A 21,415-nucleotide genomic window follows, 5' to 3' on the forward strand; every position below is an offset into this window, starting at 1 on the left:
AGGAAGTAAGTGGTGCCGTAGTGGAGGGCTCTGGAATAATTTCGACCACTTGGGAATCTTTAACGTGCACTGTCATCGCACAGCACATAGGCGCATTTTGCGTTTCGCCTCCATCGAAACGCTGCCGCCGCGGTCGGGTTCGAGCAGAGTTGTATACTTTTTAGACAATAACATGTACACTTGATCATTCTCTTGCAGCGTGAAACGCTGCAATCATCTTCTTTATTAAAGGCGCCAACCAGATACATTTCACTATAGAAAGCTACTGCTTTGTAATCCCCCACCGCAGAGGCGCGGCGAATGCGCTTATGGGAGCTATTGTCTTCTACACCTGACGCTAGGATAGCTGCATTGGATCGTCTACCTCAACAAGGGTGATATGATATTTGCGATGAGCTGAAAAATCTGCACAAAACTGTCACCCCTCCCCTTTCGTTTTTGTAACAAAATCCACGCAGCCGCTACATTATGAATTTGTGCGCTTTGCTTGTTCACAACAATATGCTAATTCTGGATTTTTAAAAAATCGTATTTTTGTACGCCATAGTTTTCCGCTCAGACGAATTTTTTTCCGACGGCAAATTAATCCCATATCGATAAATTGCCAAAACCTACAAAAATACATTTTGATAACCTTCCACAGTGCTGTAACACTGCGGAGTCCATATCAAAACGTGGATGACACGATTCTGTACCTCAGATAAAAACCTTGGCTTGTTAATAATTAAACTCAGCAATGACCCTACAAAACCTCAAGCGAGTGCCAGTCTTATATGCTTTGATTAGAGTCATCTAAATCCGACTGGATGATCATTTCTTCTTGTTACCATTCCTTGGAAATACGAAAACTTTGCTTCCATTTCGTGTGCTTTCCCATTGACTATGCACAAATTATTCCTTCACGTCAAACTTCACTAATACCTCAGACTACAAGCGCAGATTGCATCCTCAAGAGATGTAAGTGCACCTAATTTCATTCGAATGCTAAAGGAGGTATTGGGCTTGTAGCGGACGTCCGCTGGATGGCCGACTCTTCTGCAGTTAAAGCAAACCTTTACTTGCTCTCGATACGGGTGTACGCGGAAGATGGCTTCCCAGTAGTAAATCTGAGTGGGGATCTTCATTCCTTGGAAGGTGATTTAGATGGGCCTGGATTTCCCGATGCGTAGGCCTCCGCGATGACCATTCTCGGGTTCCGGTTCATGAAACCCTAACGGGGTTTATCCGGGAGGCTGTCGTCGTTGGGTTGGTAGATGACTCCCTTGATGGAGTCGTCGGGCGCCGCCACATATCATGCCCCGTTGAAGTCTTTGTCCCCCATCTTGAGTACTTTCCGAGTTCCGTACGATACAGCTCGTTGGCAATTCGGCATGCTGAACGCGATCGTATTGTTCGAGGGGTTGATAGTAGTGGTACTCTCTGCTTGGGCGGCGAGGAATCAAATCAAATCAAAATTTATTCGTCTGTATGCGTACATATTCATGCATTCTAATCTGCCTAAGCACATTTTGCTTGTTGGCTGATAAGGCCGCAGGTGGAGAAATAACTCTGTATGAATATATTTCTTTTCTAAACAGTCATGTTAACGCAGAGAAAAGAGTCTGAACAAAAAATAGCACATATGAAAGAACTCAATCTATACACAAGGCAATACATTTGCACACCAATTTCTTATGCCCGTCATCATCCTACGCTTGTTATTTGCAATACATAGATCATCGGGAGTTTTATTAAATACAGCTGGTACATAAAAATTGCGCATCTTTTTACCATAGTTTGATAACCCCGTGGCTTAAGAAATGGTTCCGTTTTTCTCAAGGTGGCATCTTTTTTTACGGGAGTATTATATTCATTTGAATAATAATACCGCGTTAACACAACAAAGTGGAAGAGTTCACGGATCTGAAGTATGCCTAACTCATCGTATTTTCCTTTCATGTCAACAGAGTTCAGTCTGGTGGCGTAAGATATAGTGTTCACTATTCTTTTTAGGATAACAATTAATGCTTCTTTCTTGTATTTGGAGCAGTTACCATATGCAGTAATGCCGTATTTTAAAACAGGTTCTACTAATGCTGTATAGATCAATTGTCTAAGATGAAGCGGAGATTGGCCACGAAGGTGATACATCATAGCCGCAATGGCCCTTATCTTTCTGGAGAGGTAGACGATGTGGTCGCTCCATGTGAGGTGTTGGTCAAAGTGGATGCCCAGATAGAGAACTGTTCTCTCCATTTGGATAGCTTTACAATTACACTGGTAACAATGGAATCTTGACCACGTCGCAGGCGGCACGTTGAAATTGCCGAGGCGCGAAGTCGTTCAAATTGTAACCTCGTAGGTGGCAGACAATTTTATAGTGGCATTTTTCTGGGCCAGTTGGTATGAATCCATGATTTGGGCCAGCATGAACTTTGGGACACAAACGAAGAGAGACAGAGAGACAGTGTGTTCCGTGTTCCATGTGTCTCTCTTCGTTTGTGTCCCAAAGTTCATGCTGGCCCAAATCATGAATTTTATAGTCATCGGCAGGCAGGCGTGGGAGCGGGGCACGTCTACGGGGAGCAGTCTGCATCTTCTCTTTGGCGGGATAATTTCCCGCCATTTCGCCTTCGTCGTCATGCACCGGCGGAGGCTTGCTGGCGGTGGCGGCGTCATTTTTAAAGCGTCGTCCTCGGTCTTGCAGGCGGATAACGGCCTAACATTCACCGGACGCAAGCTCCGTTGGCGAAACAGCTTCACCCTGAACTGCGTGTTCTGCCTTTGCAGGCGAGCTCGGGAGCGAGTGCGGGTCCCGACGGCATGAACGCCGCACCGCGTTCGGCCTAAGTTAGGCGCAGCCTGCGACGCCCGTAGTCGGGAGAAAAAGTCTATGAAATTTGCAAAAAGTGGACAAACCCGGAGAATTCCAGTCTCCGAAAACACGAAATGACGATCCGGATGTATTCTCAAAAGCTTTAGGCCCGGGGGCCACCTTTATCCTCCAGAAAGTGGCTTCGAGGCGGGAGCCCATACGAAGCACGTCCATACAGGCCGAGTGCCAAAGAGGGAGACCCCACAACTTTTTTCTCGGGCATAATTCCGAGATGCAGAATATACGACCCGTGTGCACTGAAAGATAAATTACGGAGCGTGCCACAATAAGGAAAGAACACAAATACAAACGCAACCATAAGCGCTTGGGAAATACCTGCACATTTAGCGCAAAAGAATGAATCCAGATGTTCAAAGCTTTTCAAAATAATATTTTGTATGTGCACCACGGCAGCATAGAAAAAAAAGGCAGAAAGAAAAATCACATCAATATCCATGACTGGTAGTCGAACCCGCGGTAGCGCGAACAGAAACGTTTCAAGCGCGACTGTGCAAGACTACTAGGCTGTCACTTTTCATTTTAAACACGACGTTGACCACAATCATACAATAAAAAGAAAGGAAATCAAATTGGTTTAGAATATAGGCATAAAAAGTTACAGTTAAGCCCTAAGCGCTCGATGCGACTGATGAAGAAGCGAATTCCCAAAGGGTTCCATCCTTAAGGTCCTGTATCTTATCGAGGCTTTCTCTTCGTTTTTTCTTTCACATTTTCATCTCCCTGTTCCTTCCAGCCTTCGAAATACGATAATCGACGAGAACTCGTATAAACATTCGACAGCCGTGCACACTCGTGTTAAACTTCAGCACACTATCGCAATATACATCGCTGAGCGTTGTATTTAACCTCCCTCTGCGGCGTGCAGTTATGTTCCTTTCCTTTTCTCAAACTTAGTGCAAGATTTAAAAAATTGTTTTTGCCGAAGAACCCAACCGCGGCGGCCGCGTGTCGATGGAGGCGATACGCAAAGCCGCCCGTGTGCTGTGCGATGTCAGTGCACGTTAAATATCCCCCGGTGGTCGAAGTTATTCCGGAGACCTCCACTACGGCACTTCTTTCTTCATTTCTTATTTCACTCCCTCCTATAACCCTTCTAAGCCGTGGTTCGGGTGTCCACCGAGATATGTGAGACAGTTACTGTGTCATTTCCTTTCCTCAAAACCAATTTTAATCTTTGTTTTCTTTTCAGGAAACGAAACACCACAGTAATTGTCTCGTATTTCGATGGACACCCAAACCGCGCCGAATGAGAAGAGATAAAAAAGGGAGTCAGAGAAGAAACGATGAAAGAGGTGTCGTAATGGAGGTCTCCAGAATAATTTGGACCGCCTGGGGATCTAACGTGCACTGACATCGCAGAGCACGAGCGCGACTTCTGCGTTTCGCCTCCATCCAAAACGCGGCCGCAGCAGACTCATGCAGACGGCTCCCAGGCGCCGCCTGCTGAACGGCTTACACATTCAACACGATTGCACTCCATAGCAGGTGTAGCGTATCCCAGAACGAACTGGGCGCCATAGGCTCTGGGTCTCCCCGCTCCCCCGTAACATGGACACCGACATGCACGAAAGCATACGACAAGCGCGGACTCGGGCTCTTGAGAGACAACACGGCTCCCGACCCGGTGTATACTATGTAGACGTAGCATGGCAGTCGCCCACGGGATTTTACATGGCCGCTGTCAATCACCAGGAAATGCACGTTGATGGACTCTTCTTCCGAGCCCAGAATGTAATGCGAGCCGAGGAAGTAGCGATAGCGCTTGCTGCCGCCCACGCCAATTAATAATAATAATAATAATTGGTTTTTTGCGGGGGAAAGGAAATGGCGCAGTATCTGTCTCATATATCGTTGGACACCTGAACAGCGCCGTAAGAGCAGGGATAAGAGAGGGCGTGAAAGAAGAAAGGAAGAATTAGGTGCCGTAGTGGAGGGCTCCGGAATAATTTCGACCACCTGGGGATCTTTAACGTGCACTGATATCGCACAGCACACGGGCGCCTTAGCGTTTTTCCTCCATAAAAACGCAGCCGCCGCGGTAGGGTTCGAACCCGGGAACATCATCATCACGGAGTCCCGAAAAGCATCTGATCATTACTTGGCAGGGGAGATCTCCCCCTTAGCCGCTTGTATTCTATGACAGACTGCCACTGATTCAACACCGAAAAGAATTATTTGGGCTCGTGGCCACCAGGGCTTACGAGGGAATGATGCCGCTGACGCGGCTGCCCGAGCGCTGACTCACCGGACTCCTCATCCCAGCTCTTCTGTCTTGGAGACAAACCAGCCGTTGCTGCGGTTCAGCGAAATTATAACACATTATAACACAAGATGAGATAATGTGTTAGAAGAAGAGAAGTTGGAAACAACCAAATGTTGCTTAACGACTTGCATTACAAAATTCTAAAATTCTTTTACCAGACTATTAAATAGCAAATATGTAAAAGCACTAAAAGAGAACGAGTGGTAGGCGATAATAGGTGGCAAGAAAGCGTGAGGTGACACGAGAAAGACTACGCGAGAAATGCGTTGGAAACAACCGAATGTTGCTTAACGACTTGCATTACAAAATACTAAAGTTCTTTTACCAGACTATTAAATACCAAATATGTAAAAGCACTAAAAGAGAACGAGTGGTAGGCGATAATAGGTGGCAAGAAAGCTGAGATGACACCAGGAAGACTACGCGAGAAATGCGTTGGAAACAACCAAATGTTGCTTAACGACTTGCATTACAAAATTCTAAAGTTCTTTTACCAGACTATTAAATAGCAAATATGTAAAAGCACTAAAAGAGAACGAGTGGTAGGCGATAATAGGTGGCAAGAAAGCGTGAGGTGACACCAGAAAGACTACGCGAGAAATGCGTTGGAAACAACCGAATGTTGCTTAACGACTTGCATTACAAAATACTAAAGTTCTTTTACCAGACTATTAAATACCAAATATGTAAAAGCACTAAAAGAGAACGAGTGGTAGGCGATAATAGGTGGAGAAAGCTGAGATGACACCAGGAAGACTACGCGAGAAATGCGTTGGAAACAACCAAATGTTGCTTAACGACTTGCATTACAAAATTCTAAAGTTCTTTTACCAGACTATTAAATAGCAAATATGTAAAAGCACTAAAAGAGAACGAGTGGTAGGCGATAATAGGTGGCAAGAAAGCGTGAGATGACAAAAGAAATACTACGCGAGAAATGCGTTGGAAACAACCAAATGTTGCTTAACGACTTGCATTACAAAATTCTAAAGTTCTTTTACCAGACTATTAAATAGCAAATATGTAAAAGCACTAAAAGAGAACGAGTGGTAGGCGATAATAGGTGGCAAGAAAGCGTGAGATGACACCAGAAAGACTACGCGAGAAATGCGTTGGAAACAACCAAATGTTGCTTAACGACTTGCATTACAAAATTCTAAAGTTCTTTTACCAGACTATTAAATAGCAAATATGTAAAAGCACTAAAAGAGAACGAGTGGTAGGCGATAATAGGTGGCAAGAAAGCGTGAGATGACACCAGAAAGACTACGCGAGAAATGCGTTGGAAACAACCAAATGTTGCTTAACGACTTGCATTACAAAATTCTAAAGTTCTTTTACCAGACTATCAAATAGCAAATATGTAAAAGCACTAAAAGAGAACGAGTGGTAGGCGATAATAGGTGGCAAGAAAGCGTGAGATGACACCAGAAAGACTACGCGAGAAATGCGTAAAAAAGCAACGAAGACTTATTTTCATACTTTGCCCGCCAAATTGAAACGTGAAGCGGCACAGCGCGCGTATTTTCGTGTGGAATCTTTCTTGACAAATGAGAGCGACATGGAGGGAAATAATTTAAGCACAATCATTGGTAAGGACGTGATGAGCTACCCACATCGAGAAAAAATTGATTAATGCCAGAGATTGCCACTGCGCTCAACATTATTTCGGCAGCCACGTGCTACTACGGACACTGCACTCAGCCATGCATTGTATTGCTAGCAGATCACCTCAACTGATATCACTCTACTTGCGTGAGGTAGTTTAACGGCTTAGACTGTTGAAGATTTGTTGGACAAGATATTCTCCCGTGAGGCGCGCATGAATTCTGGCTTAGCCCGCTAACTCTCCTCTCGCAGGTCGCCAGAAATTATCGCCATGCGTGTCTTCGTGTGGGCAGTGGCCGCAGCTGCCCTTCTCGTGCTCGCAATCCCACCCTCTTTGCGACGGCGACCCACAAGCTAGCGAGGAGGCCTTCACTTGCAGACATCTTGAGTAGGTCATCGCTCTTCCACAAAATAAGTTTAGTTCGATGACAGCCGCACTTATAAAACATGCAGAACGATGCCAAACGTGATATTCTGCACATTAATTTTTAGACCCACTTTACTGCTTTGCCTGTCTAATTCACTGAGCATGCTTTAGAGTTCATCTCGGAAGTGGCTTAGCAAGGTAATCTCACCACCGAATCGCAGATTACTAAGGCATTTTTCATTAACTCTTGACCCTAACTGTTCCCAAATTATGCCTATGAATACCCCCTGTAAACAGTCGGTCGATCTGGTAGCGTGATTAGAAATGCACGTAGTGAATGGCAGCAATCTTCAGACAAAGAAATAATAAGAAAGAGCGGGCAGAGTGGTTGAGGGGACAACAACGGGTTAATGTCATCCTAGTCGAAATCAAGAGAATCGGTTTATGGGGCTTTAACGTCCCATAGCGACTCAGGCAATGAGGGACGCGAAATCAGGAGCAAGAAGTGGGCTTGGGCAGAGCATTTAATGCCAAGGCAAGATAATCGCTGGTCTTTAAGGGTGACGGAGTGCATTCCAAGAGAAGGCAAGCGCAGCAGAGGGCGGCAGAAAATTGAGCGGGCGGATAAGATTGAGAAGTTTGCGGTGATAAGGTCGCCACAGCTTGAATTCGAAAGGGTTAAATGGAGAGTTGTAGGTGATGCCTCTGTCCCGCAGTAGGCATAGTCAGACTGATGATGACCAAGCGTGGCGTTCAGTATTCACTAGGAAATCAAGGGAAGAACGTATTCCGAAAGAGTTGACGATTTCAAGCCCTCCTTGTTCGTTGTTGAGCTTTAAACTGGGTCATATTCTCGTCATGTATAATTAACTAATAGCAAGCTTTTAATTTTATCAAACATATTGGTTAATAAGGATTGCAGTGGTCTACTCCACCGTATTTGATTCCCGCGACTGCGCAATTTCTTTTTCGTGCTTTTTCATTTTCTATAGCTGTCTAATTCTGTGTGCATCTGATTCCAAATTGACGTTCATGTAAATTTTTGCAAGGGCATCTTTATTCTCCCGTGTTTCGTGTCTAATGTTTCACTGTATAACTGTTCATCTTTCTAATTTCCTGTGTTGACTGTGCACTATTTATTTCTCCATTTGATATCATTACTCTATTAGTGCTTCACGGCGAAATACGTGAACCATGGTACGGTTTAAAACGGAATACGTAAAAGCGGAGTAAACCAAGAATTGTCGAAGACCGTGGCTCTTAAATATACTCTGTTTTTGTGACACTTTAGGTTTTATTAATTTATGTCGGCGTTTTCTTGTACAAAACGCGTACTACAATCTTTGTCCGTAAAGTTCCGAGACTGAGTCCATTAAAAAATGCGTTTTTAAATTATTAGTAAATGTTTTTAAATTATTATTGTATTCGCGAAGTCTCTCATTTAAGCACCGACCAGACTGACCAACATACCGTTTGCCACAAGAGAGAGGGATGTCGTAAACAATGCCTTCAGTGCATTTCACGAATTTCTGTCTGTGCTGAATGGTGCACTGCATCTTTTGGGGACGTTTATCGGCGGGCAAAGTTTTTTTTTGGATAGCGCTCTTAGTTTGTCAGGGGCAGAAAAAACGACACGAACATTAGCTTCTGTTCCAATTTTCTTGAGGTTATGGGACAGGCAATAGATGTAAGGAATAACAGCAATTTTCTCCTTTCTTTCCGAGGGCCCGGACAGTAGTAGACTCTCCTGGCGCTTCTTCAGTATTCGTTCAGCGACTGAAACACAAATATCAGCTGGGTAGCCTGCATCATGGAACCTTGCGATTTGTTCGTGAAAGCTCTCGCTTACGAGATGGGGGCATGACTTTTCAAGAGCGTTGTTCAAGCATGAATTAATAATGCCTCTTTTAACGAGTTTTGAATGGGCAGATGTGTAGGGAAGTAAAGGTTTGTTGGCTCGAGGTAAATAGCTCCAACACACGTGGTTTTCTAGGAATTTAAACCGGATATCGAGGAAGCAAATTTTGTTGTTGGTAGGCATTTCGTTAGTCAATAGCAGCGGTGAAAAACACTCTTGTACATTAGCTAAAATACCGGATGCAACATGCTCTAAGCACGATGGCGTACATTCAACCAGAAAAAGGAAATCGTCAACAAAACGGAAAATCATGACTACATGAGGGCTGGCAAGCCTCTCTTGGAGACTCCTGTCAAGATGAGCCAAATACAGGTCACTAAGTACAGGGGCCAGACAAGACCCAATGCATATTTCCTGTTTCTGAATGTGAGCATCGCCTTTCCAGTTGATAAAAGTGGAGCGGAGATAAAAGTTTAGCAATTATAAAAAATCTTTCTTTCTCTTTCTTTGTCGCTTGTGCCGTTTTTGCGCTCCCCATATACCATGGATCATCGTTACCGACTCGCTCAAGTTTCCACCCTTGTGAAGATGAACAAGAAGCATTCGGTGAGGTGGAGAGAGATGATTGGTGGAGAAGAGAAGAAGGAGAACACGACGACAAGGATTACGTGTACTAACGCCAAGGCTATAAAAGGGCGAGGAAGAGCGAGGCCCGGGAGTGAAGAACAGAGAAGCGGAGGATCCGGCGGGTCAGGGACGCTTCTTCGGCTGGAAGAGAGCGGCGCCGGCTGCTTCTCCGGTGAGCTCGCGTTCTGCGGCTTCGCATCGTGGAGTTCCTGCCGTTGCTGAGACCGTTCCGGGAAGTTCACTGAGGACGCTACCACCTGTTACGGCCAGGGGTGTATTCAGCATTGTTGCCACCCATAGGGGTGGTGCTCCCAGCGCCAACAACACCGACATCACCTCCACGGGCGCTTGGGCCGGGAGCTTCTGCGACGCAGCCAGCGACGCCGCCAGCGACGCCAGCCCAAACACGTCGAACGCCTCCACGCCGGCTACTGGACCCATACAACGCCGCAGCCGCACCGAACCAACCGTGAGCACGAACGCCGACCGCTAATAGTAGAACGCCAGTAGTAGACGCTGGTAGCAGTGTTCCCGGTCGTGTGTATTTATAGTCTGTGTTTTGTGTTAGTTTTGTCAGTTTTGTGTGCTAGTGTGTGTGTCACATAGGGTGCATTAAAGATGCGTCTGTGTGGGTAGAACTGTCGCCTAGTCCATCCTTTCGGACCTAGTGACCTCCGGAGAGATCCGTGACAAAGATAAGTGGCGAGCCTGTGCCAGGATTCATTTGCTTTTTCTTTTTGCTTTGTCTCGAATTTTTAGGATCTCTCGACGGCAGAAAGTATTGATTTGGCAAAAACGTTAGAACTGGCGCTCATGCTAGGGTTAAACAAGGAAGAGGCGATGCGTCTCTGTGAGGAGGAGGGAAGGAGGCAGAAAGAGGAGGCAGATAGGCAGAGAAAGGAAAGGGCGCAAGCGTGCGCAGGCGCTCGCGAGGCAGAAGAGCGAGAAACGAGCTCGCGAGGCAGCAGAGCGAGAAGCTAGAAGAGCTCGCGAGGCAGAACAGGAGAAAATAAGGTTAAAACGGGAGAAGGAGTTTATTTTGTGGAAACAGGCGCATGTCGCGGGAGGATATCAGGAGATAACGAACAGTGATCAGCGTTCCTTAACGGACACAGAATCTCCTAGACAGGCTAGAGTTTGTCCAAGAAAGCTGATGGCTCCTTTTGATGACAAGAGAGATGCTTTGGACGCATATCTGCAACGATTCGAGTGGATAGCTCTGGGGCGATTTTGGGGCAAAGCTCTGCGGCAAGGTGGGATACCGTGCAGTTCACTGTCGGACTAGTAGCGTTGCCCAAAAGAAACAGGTTGTGTGTCAAGGTTGTAAGAGGAGGTGTCATACTATGGATGACTGCCGATACAGAACGCAGGTCCGAGCCGCATCCGTTGTCGACTCTCGGGCAGAGCTTGTCACACCTCCTGAAGTTCCACAGCTAAAAGAAGAGCAAACGCAGCTGGGAAATGGAGTGGTGAATGGAACACCCAAGTCGAAAGGAGCAATGCCGCTGATGGTTGGACAAACAGGGGACCGTCCTATATTGGTTCTTAGGGACAGCGGAGCCAACACAGTTTTGGTTCGGAGAAGCCTGGTGAAGGACGACGATTTTACAGGAGAAGCGTCGGCCGTCAGTTTTGTAGATAGCACAGTAAGGTACCTTCCCGAAGCCAGGATTATATTGTCCACGCCATATTATACTGGACAGGCAGTGGCCAAATAGTAGAGCAGCCCATCTACGATCTCATCCTGGGAAACATTACTGGTGCAAGAAGTGTCCAGGACCCCGATCCCGAGTGGAGGATGCTCGACGTTGAAGAACGCCTAGAGGAGAAAAGGCCCGCGACAGCTCAGACGGGTGCAGTCAGTTTATCGTCGCCAGTGGAGACAAGAGCTCAAGCGACAGCCCGAGCAACGCAGCGTCCGCTCTCTACTCCTGTTACGATGTGCCTGAGCGTAACACTGGGCGAAATTGCAATTATGCAATGAGAAGACGCTAGTTTGAAGGCCTGCTTCGAAAGAGTAGGAAAAAAAGTGAAAAGAATGAAGAGTCGTGCGTCACTCGAATATCATTTGGTAAATGGACTTCTGTACAGGGAATGCATATTTAGTTCAAAAGGCGGGTCCAACTGCTGGTGTTACCGAAAGGTATGAGGGAGACCGTGTTACGCTTAGGACATGACGCCATTATGGCCGGACACCAGTAGGTTCAAAAAACGGTGTTTAGGATCACCGAGGAGTTCTTTTGGCCGGCTGTTCAAAGTGACGTTAAGTGCTTTGTTCGCTCATGTGACATGTGCCAGCGCACAGTTCTGAAGGGAAGACCTGATCCCGTACGTCAGAGCAAGATGCCAGCCGTCGACGTGATGTTTCAACGAGTGGCTAATGACATTGTGGGCCAATCTCTACAGTATCCGTAAAAGGCAATAGATATGTGCTTACTCTGGTTGACATGGCCACTCGTAATCCTGACGCTAATCCATTGAGGGCTACTGACAGTATCCAAATGGCGGAGGGTCTTGTGGAGATGTTCTCACGTTTTGGATTCCCGAGGAAAATTTTGAGTGACCGGGGCTCGAACTTCACATCAGAACTAATGAAGGAGGTTAAGCGCCTTTTGTCAGTAAGGCAGTTACTTACGACGCCTTACCATCCCATGTGTAATGTGCTTGTAGACCCCTTCAAGAAAATCCTGCCAAGAGAGACCTACTGATTGAGATAGATATCTCCCTCCTCTTTTGTTCGCTTACGGCGAAGTACCGCAAACGAGTCTTGGTTTCTCGCCTTTCGAGATGTTATATGGGAGAGCCGTTAAAAGTCCACTGACAATACTCAAGGAGCTGTGGGCTAATAAAAAAATTGCATCAAATCTCAAGACAACATACACGTACCTTTTGAGTTGCGGGACAGGTTGAAGGAAACATGCAGGCTTGCACATCAAGGCCTGGAAAGGGCGCGCGAACGCTATAAGGGATATTATGAAAAGAAAGCCATTCACAGGAATCTGAATCCGGGTGATAGGGTTCTCATCCTCCTACCCACGGATCATAATAAGTTACTGATGCAATGGAAGGATCCGTACCTTGTGACGCGGAAGAAAAAGGACATGGATTATGAATTATTTAAGGATGACACTAAGAAGGTTTTTCATGTAAATATGCTGAAGTATGAAGAAAGGGGTGCCGCACGGTACGCCCCCAAGGTAGCATGCTCGGTAGTGGCCAAGGAGACAGGGTATGTTGCCTGCCTAGGTGCCCACGTGCAGTCGGAACAAAAATGCAGGAGGGGATGAGGTACTAATGAAGCCCAACGTAAATGAAGACAGACGGTCACAGCTCTACTCCAAATCAAGGGGAATATGTTTTCGGATAGGCCAGCCAAACGTAGGTCATATGTTACAAATTATACGTGTATACAAACAGAGCCAACTAAGCAGCTCTAGGTATTTATAGGATCTATCGTCGTTGTTGTTGTTATTGTTGATTTCTTGTTGTAGTTACTATTGTTATGTTATTATACAAGGGAGTGTGTTGTGGCCATTACCATGTTTATTAAGGACACCGTACAGACAACGGCAGTGGTGTGTTAGTGTTCCGAAATTGCAATTTGGTGTGCTCTGTTAGTGGTGCACTTTTGGTGTGTGCTGGACATCTGCAGTGTGTTGTGTGCTGGGTCCGGAATCGCCATAGAAGATAGTCGGTTGGCTGGATGGCTTGAACATTAGTATGACGTGAGCAGTTTTTCATGAAAAAACCTTTCAGAGAGGGGTCCTTGTCACATATAATAGGGTGCAAAAATAAAATTATGAAGAAAAGAGTTGTGAAGAAGACGATGTGGATTAACCTATGACTAAATAAGATGAAGAAGCATTCGGTGAGGTGGAGAGAGATGATTGGTGGTGAAGCATTCGGTTAGGGGGAGGGAGATGACTGGTGGAGAAGAGAAGACGACGACAAGGCTTACGTGGACTAATGCCAAAGCTATAAAAGGGCGAGAGAGAGCGAGGCATGGGGGGGGGGGGGGAACAGAGAAGCGGAGGATCCGGCGGGTCAGGGACACTTCGACTAGAAGAGAGCGACGCCGGCTACTGCTCCGGTGAGCTCGCGTTCTACGGCTTCGCAACGTGAAGTTCCTGCCGTTCGTGAGCCCGTTCCGGGGAGTTAACGGGGGACGCTACCACCTGCTACGGCCACGGGTGTCTCCAGCGCGGTTGCCACCCATCCGGGTGGTGCCCCCAACAACACCGGCATGACCTACACGGGCACTTGGACCGGGAGCTTATGCGACGCAGCCACCGACGCCTCCAGCGACGCCAGCCCAAGCACGTCGAACGCCGCCTCGACGCCGGCTTTTGGATCCATACAACGCCGCAGCCGCACCGAACCAGCCGGTGAGCCCGAACGCCGAACGCTAACAGCAGAACGCTAGTAGTAGACGCTCGTAGCAGTGTTGCCAGGTCGTGTGTATTTATAGTCTTTGTGTTTAGTGTTAGTTTAGTCAGTTTTGTATGCTAGTGTGTGTGTGTGTCACGTAGGGTGTATTAAATGTGCGTTGGTGTGGGTGCACCTGTCGCCTAGTCCATTCTTTCGGTCCGAGTGTTCTCTGGGGAGATCCGTGACACAAGCGCTTTCTTCGTTCTTGTCTGTCGTCGCTGCGCTGCTTTTTACTTCTTCAGTAAGCACTAACTCGCCCAGTTTTCAGTTCTTCGACGCTTTTTTTTTCCTTACATATTTGCTCTGGCAATGTTCGGATTAGATGGAATTAAACAGCGCTGCGATGGTGAGTTGCATAGCTGTGCCTCCTGACTCTTGAATATTGCAAAATTGCTTCTCATTGGGCATTTTTCTTCTCTGCCTGATAATATTTGTTAGCGCATCGATGTGAGATTTTCCAAATTTCGTGAGCAGCCCACAGCATTGTGAGCAATCTACAGTTGCCGCGGTGAATTTTCTCTATTATATTGGCACTGTGGTTTGGAGGTCCACAATCAGACACTGTCTGCACGCTGGAACTGCCGGAACTGCCTAATCCACAATATCATTCTGAGCTGTCGGACTACCTGCCCCATTGTCCATGCCAAATTCGCGCAGAAACTGGGCCTGACAACTCACCGTCAAAATCCCGTCCCAATCAAACTTATGTTACAGTTGCACGCATTGATCGAAGGAGGACTTCTGCAGTAGATAACGTCAGAGTTTGTGCTGACTCTTCGTTCTCCGGAGTCTTCTTGCCACAAGTCGAAAAAAGTTCTTTTTTATGCAAGCACTTCTTGCTCAGTTCACTAGAACCAACAATATGTGTTATGAACCGCAATTCCTACAGCAGAAAATGAAATAAATTTCTCCTTTATTAAGCTAAAACTTTGTTGTCTTTCATAAGCAGGAGTGGCCCAGCTGTTGTGCAAAAATTTTAGAAAGTCTCAATCGGCCGCTAATGCGTAGTATTTGCAGCCTTAGGTTCAGGTAAAATACCACACTAGCACCTGAGCACAAGTCTGGCTGACATAGCGACAGCTGCAGCAAGAGCGAAGAAACGGTATGCCGGTGGAGAGCGACATTCCGAATAACACTCTCATAACGGCTATCCTCACCGTCCAGCCTCCGCCGTCTGTGTCCATGTCGCAGTACACTCTCTGTCCCCAGGGCCCAGCTGCGTCATGGAACAAGGTGTACACTCCACTCGTGGCGCCTCCGGCTCGCAGGATATCACCGCAGTGCTGGGGCTTAAACTCAACTGCAAGAACGAAAACACAGAAAATCTTTTTTTTCCTTCGATACTACTTATGAGAACATGAACGCTGTCTGTGACAGGCTTCGCTGGCTTCTAGGCAGGATTGCTTTATATGTATTTTTATATTTCGTCAAGCTGAAGAGGCCGTGTCAGTGATAGAGAAAAGTCAATCGTGACCGTCTCTTGACGACGAGAGTCGAGGGAAAGATATCGTCAGCACTGTATGTAAAACAGTATTTCCTGCACTCTTATCTTTGCGTCACAGGTGAGATGGGCACCGACATATTCCCCCGAAATATTGGTATCGCAAACGAAGGAACGCCGTGCATGCACTACCAACATTCCACAAGTCATGGCAACCTCTGCTTTTCTTGCATATACTACCTAGAGAATGAGGTACCACCTCTTGTCCATCGACTAATAGCGAAAGAAATGGACCCATTCGGCATTGCAACGCGTCTGCATTAAGGCACAGCTTTTTTTTATGGGGCTCCTTGTAAATTGAGTTTGGTCTTTGCAAGTTCAACAAAGTCCTTTCGATTACATGAGCGCTACTTAAGTCGAATCACGGGCTGTGCACGCTGAAGCTTCGCGGGTTTTATCGGCGTCTTCCAAAGAACGCCAGTCAGTGTACCTGAAGCTGTCTAGCGTTTTTGGAGGCTGACTGTGTGTGGTCAAAATGAAATTAAATACAGTTGAACCTTCCTAGAAGAAATAGAAATATGTGCCAGTGTGTTTAATTGCATTTTGTCAAATATTGTTCTTTGCGAGGGAAAAATCAGCAAATTACTTCAACACCACCAAAATACCGTTTTGCTGCCGTTCTTTCAGCGTCTTACCGTGGACGGTATTTGAGTGAGATGAATTGGGCTTCACGTAAGCGTCGTTGGTGTCAGTGCGTTCTTAGCGATCCACCATATGAACGAACGTCCCTTTTTGGCCGTCTACTTTAATAGACCTTTTAATCTTGAGTACGATGTACGAAAATCTTTCAGCTGCCATCTAGATGCTACATTCATTGTAAAAATATCTAGACTGCAGCAAGCCGTTGTTGGCAGGGAAAAGAAGAAGTTGTGAGGGAATCCGCTTTCCTCTCCGTCGCCCTAGACGTCCCCCTCCTGAACTCTCTCCCTTCCGGCCTACCACGACCGTTCTCGTCCAGGCTTTCCTCGGAATACCATGCAGAGGAAGGGAAGGGTCACCAGCATCGCCCAGGATGAGTTTTCTACTTGAAGAAATGTACAATCCTTTCCCTCTTTTTCAAAGTAAACACAATATACCGCGTATTTGTCACATTCCTATCCGTTGGTAGATGATGATATGATTTTTTATCGCACAAGGACATCTGTGGCCAGAGAGTACCATGACACAAGGTCTTTTGTCTACCCAAGGTGGGGTCAAAGATTCCAATACCAAAGTATTTCAACGTAAAGAAGCCGAGTACTAGTCAGGAGAATGCCTGCACTGACTGCATCACCGGTGCGTACCAGGTGGCACTGGGGATCGTGCTCCGCACCTACAGTGTGCGAGGCGGGTGCTCAAACGACTAGGCCAGCTCTGTGGTCTCATCTGTTGTTAGAGACACTGATATATATATATATATATATATATATATATATATATATATATATATATATATATATATATATATATATATATATATATATATATATAAGCGTTAAAGTCATCCCCACCTAGTGTTCATCTTTGGCATACAAATCCCTCATTCGTCCGTTACTAGAATATGCTGTAATCATCTGGGACCCTTTCACGGTAACAAACATTCAGAAATCAGAGCGAATACAGCATAAAGTAGTTAGATTTATTTTTAACTCATATGGCCGTGCATCTGTAAGTGAGCTCCTGATGTGAAGTGCTTTACCCCCAGTTGTTGAGCGTAATCGTGTTTGTCGATTAAAGCTTTTCTTTAAGCTCATGCACTAACAATAACCTCTTTGAACGCACGAAATAATTGCTTTAAATATTCTTTTTTTTTCGAGGACAATTACTGAATGGAATAAACATAATAGCGAGACTGTTAATCATAATTCTTTATTGATGTTTGAAAAGTGCCTGCAAATGTTATGAAATTGAGTGTTGATATGCTTGTATAATGTTTTTTTACCATCCTGCTATGATCAGTACTAAATATCAGTATCTATAAATAAATAAAAATAATAAATAAAAAATTATGTCAGACATAAAGCAAAGTTCTAATTTTAACGTGGATACGTTCCTTGTAGCTGGCTTTAGACAAACACTGTTCTAGCGATACCGGCAGTTCTCCGTTCTTTCAGATCTCCTGAACTCCCGAGTCAGAAACAACTTACACTTGTTGATAAGCATCCGAAGTAGACCAAAGGACGGCGGCGTGGTGCCCATTGCGTAGGCGAATGCGGCCAGGAAAAGTATACAGGGAAACATGCCGAACATATTTTCGGGGTGCCTGCCGAAGAAAAGGAAAGTGCAAAAATGGCGAGAACAGTGAAAATGACCCCCATGTCTCGTCCGGCAGCTCGTGTTTTAACACTGTAAAACGGGAGCTCCGTTCCACCTAAACTCCTTGCTTGCTTTTTGTTCCGTCTTTTCAACCAGTTTTTGCTCAGATGACTAAAACAGGCTTTGATGTACGCGCCTCGAAATTACAAGTAAATCTTCTGCATTCACCTGATTTGTGATGATGCATCTCACGGGCATACCAGGGAAGCAAGCAAGCACAGCCACTTAAGCCACGGTAAAATATTCCCAGAGTCACACAGTGTTTTGGGGCATGCCGCAGTCGAGGGCTCCCTAATAATATCAACCCCTTGCGGATATTCAACGTGAGCTGACTTCGCGCAGCACGTGGATGCTTTGTCCCTTCACCACCGTCGAAAGGCGGTTTCCGTAGTGGGGATTTGATACATTGGCCTGGTGCTTGGCAGCCAAATGCCACAGTCCTTAAGCCACCGGGGAGCTTATGCAAGAAAGCAAATGTTCCGCAAACGCGCACACGGTTGCGAATTTGGTCAATAAGTTTGCTTTGTTATTGTGCCGTTTAGCTTAGTCTGATGTAATGGTTTCTTCAGTATTTAAGCGGGGAAACAAGTTACATACCATTTAAATACGTTCAGTGTTAGCTTCAAGAACAAACAGTCTTTATTTATTTATTTATTTATTTATTTATTTATTTATTCAGATACACACAGCGCCCTGAAACGGGCATTTTTGTAGGAGGTGGGGGGGGACAGAGATAAAAGGTGCAGGTAGCACAATTCAGCAACAATAAGTGTAACGCTATGTTCAAAAGATAACGCAAGATACACAACGTATTCAAACAAGAAAAAAATGTTCAAAACAACCTATATACAAGAACTGGATACAAAAACTACAGTTTTGTATACAAAGCGTGCGAAGAAAATTTTACACACTTAGTAAACAAAAATTCGGCAAGAGCACCATGATTGCTAGAGGTCGGCACAGACACAATATGCTCCGGCAAAGCATTGCAATAATGAACTGTATTTGGGGAAAACGCATATTTGAAAATGTTGATTCGACACTTGTATTCACGAACTTTTAATGAGTGATCTATTCTGGCGAATCTGTAGGTAGGATCAAGTATATATGTTTCTTTCCTTATGCCCGTTGCACCTGAATAAATTTTATAGAATAGCTTTAGGCGTATGTATTGCCTACTTTCTTGCAGGAGGGGATAGCCCAGATTGATTATTATGTCAGATGAGCTTTGGGTGAAATTAAAATTTGAGCAGACAAATCGCGCTGCACGCTTTTGTATGCGCTGTAAGTCGGCAATACATATTTCTGTGGCAGGATCCCATGCCGAGCATCCGTATTCCAATATTGGGCGCACGTTTGAAAAGTAAACTGTTTCTTTTACTCTTGCAGGGGCTTGCTTGAAATTCCGTTTTAAGAAGTTAAGGACACGGACAGCCTTAGCTGCAATGTAGTCTATATGTTCATTCCAGGAGAAGGCATTCTAAAACAAAACACCTACGTACTCATAACTTGATTCTATCTACAGATTTTCCCCTTCTGGCGAATATGTACTATGCAGGACATGATGTTTTTTTAGTAAACTGGACAAATTTGCATTTGGTAAGATTCAGTGTCATTTTCCACATTCTGCGTCACAGTAACATAGAGTCGAGGTCACTGTGTAATTGTTCGCTATCATGTGAGCCATTAATTTCACGGTAAAGACAACAATCATCAGCACACAATCTGATATGACACGATAAATGTTATCATACGTTAATAATAAATATCAAAAAAGAAGGGGCCCCTGGAAAGATCTCTGGGGGACACGTGAGAGGACTGCTTTATGCAATGAACTCCTTTCGTTAAGCACTACACACTGTTTTGGGTCAGTTAAATAGGCCTCAATCCAACGTAAAAGATCAGAGGGAAGATTCAGCGCAGACAATTTTACCATTAACAAATTATGTGCTGCAGAGTCAAACCCCTTCTGGAAATCTGAAAAGATACAATCTGCCTGCTTACCATTATTAATTGAAAGCGCTATGTCATGAGAAATCTCAATTAATTGGGTGTCGAAGAAAAGTTACCTCCTGAAACCATGCTGTGGTGGGCAGAAAAATTGTTTTTTTGGAGATCAGCCACTCAGTTGGAGTAAATATTGTGTTCTAGTGCTTTGCATGAAACACTGGTAAGGGACACTGGTCTATAGTTCCTGGATTATTTTTTGTGAACACTTTTGAAAACAGGAACCACATTAGCAGTTTTCCAATCATCTGCTAAGGGACCGATATGAAATGATTTCTGAAAGAGAGTCATCAGGAATAGGACAATTGACGCGGCACAGTTTTTTATTATGTAATTCGAAGTATGATCTGGACCGGGTGCAGAGTTCTCGTTCACTTTTCAGTAGTGTTGTTATGCCCTGTTCTGAAGAGGATATTTCGTTCATTTGTGAAAAATTCTGCAGTGTTTGTATGCCACTAGCCTGGGGATTGCACTGTAAGTACACAGATTCGAAATAGCTATTAAACTGTTCAGCTTTTCCTTTCAGGTCTTCTACATAATTATTGTCAACTACAATATTCTGAATAGCATCCTTTGCTCCTTGCTTGTTTCTGACGTACATCCACACTTCTTTCGGGTTGGTCTTTAATTTTCACCCAGAACGCCCAGATAGGTACTTTCTGCCTTGAACATTTCATTTGCTATCTCTTTATTGAGTTCTTTCATCTTGCCACGCAGCTCAGGTTTCGGCGATTTGCAGTACAAGCGGTGCAAGCGGTGTCTCCTTTTTATCAAGGCCCGTACGTTCCTGTAAATTCAAGCCTTATCGGTACGGCGTCTGGAAGAGATAGCACGAGACGGTACCAACGACTTTGTTAGTGATAAAAGTTTGGTTTTCAGTAGATGCCACGCCGTGTTTACGTCAAGGAAAGACGTGCGTTGTCTAAAATCGGGCTGGAATGCGTCTAATTCTCTAGATAGTGAAGAGCAATCTGCTCGGTCACAGTGGAATACCAGTCACGGTGGCGGACAGCGGCGACGGCTTGCAATGCAAGGAAGGCTTGCAACAACAACTTCATGGTCACTTATACCGGGTATTAAATCTACAGAAGCAATAATCGTGCGGTCGGAGCAAAACAATAAATCCAACAGAGTTGCACCAGTTGAGGTTATTCTCGTAGGACCTTCTACAAATTGAAACAGGGAATGCGCGTTGATCATTACAAGAAAGGCAGAGTAAACAGGCGAACGAGTGTTGATTGTCGGCCGAAGACAGAGCCAATCTATGTTCGGTAAGTTGAAATCACCGCCGAGAACAATACACGTTGCATTTAAGAATAATAATATAACGCTTAACTGGAATAAGGGTTGGAGAGTGTTGGAACCAGGTGGCGTGGCCTGTAAAATCCAAATGCCATCGAGGTACCATTGTTTAGAACAACCTTGAACCAGACTGCCTCATATGACTTGCTTTAGACATTAATATGTATGCTGCTCAAACTGCTCTCTACAATGACTAAAACACCACCGCCGTGTGCGTTACGGTCCTTTCAATAAACTGCGTAATTAGATGAAAATATCTAGTAGTCGCTTATAGTGCTGTCTAA

At 45.2% G+C, this 21,415-nt stretch overlaps 1 protein-coding gene across 1 annotated transcript in view; it reads right to left on the reverse strand.

Annotated features, from left to right (window-relative positions):
- The window catches only part of LOC144121558 (angiopoietin-2-like), a 45,813-nt gene that overhangs the window by 20,428 nt on the left and 3,970 nt on the right, over positions 1-21,415 (reverse strand). The window contains exons 2-3 of the mRNA XM_077654830.1: positions 17,654-17,769; positions 15,184-15,326 (exon numbers count right to left, since the gene is read on the reverse strand). Of these exons, the coding sequence (XP_077510956.1) occupies positions 15,184-15,326; positions 17,654-17,756 (246 nt within the window). The 5' untranslated portion in view covers positions 17,757-17,769. The remainder of the gene's footprint in view (positions 1-15,183; positions 15,327-17,653; positions 17,770-21,415) is intronic.

Source organism: Amblyomma americanum, chromosome 2, assembly GCF_052857255.1.
Source record: "Amblyomma americanum isolate KBUSLIRL-KWMA chromosome 2, ASM5285725v1, whole genome shotgun sequence".
Taxonomy (NCBI): domain Eukaryota; kingdom Metazoa; phylum Arthropoda; class Arachnida; order Ixodida; family Ixodidae; genus Amblyomma; species Amblyomma americanum.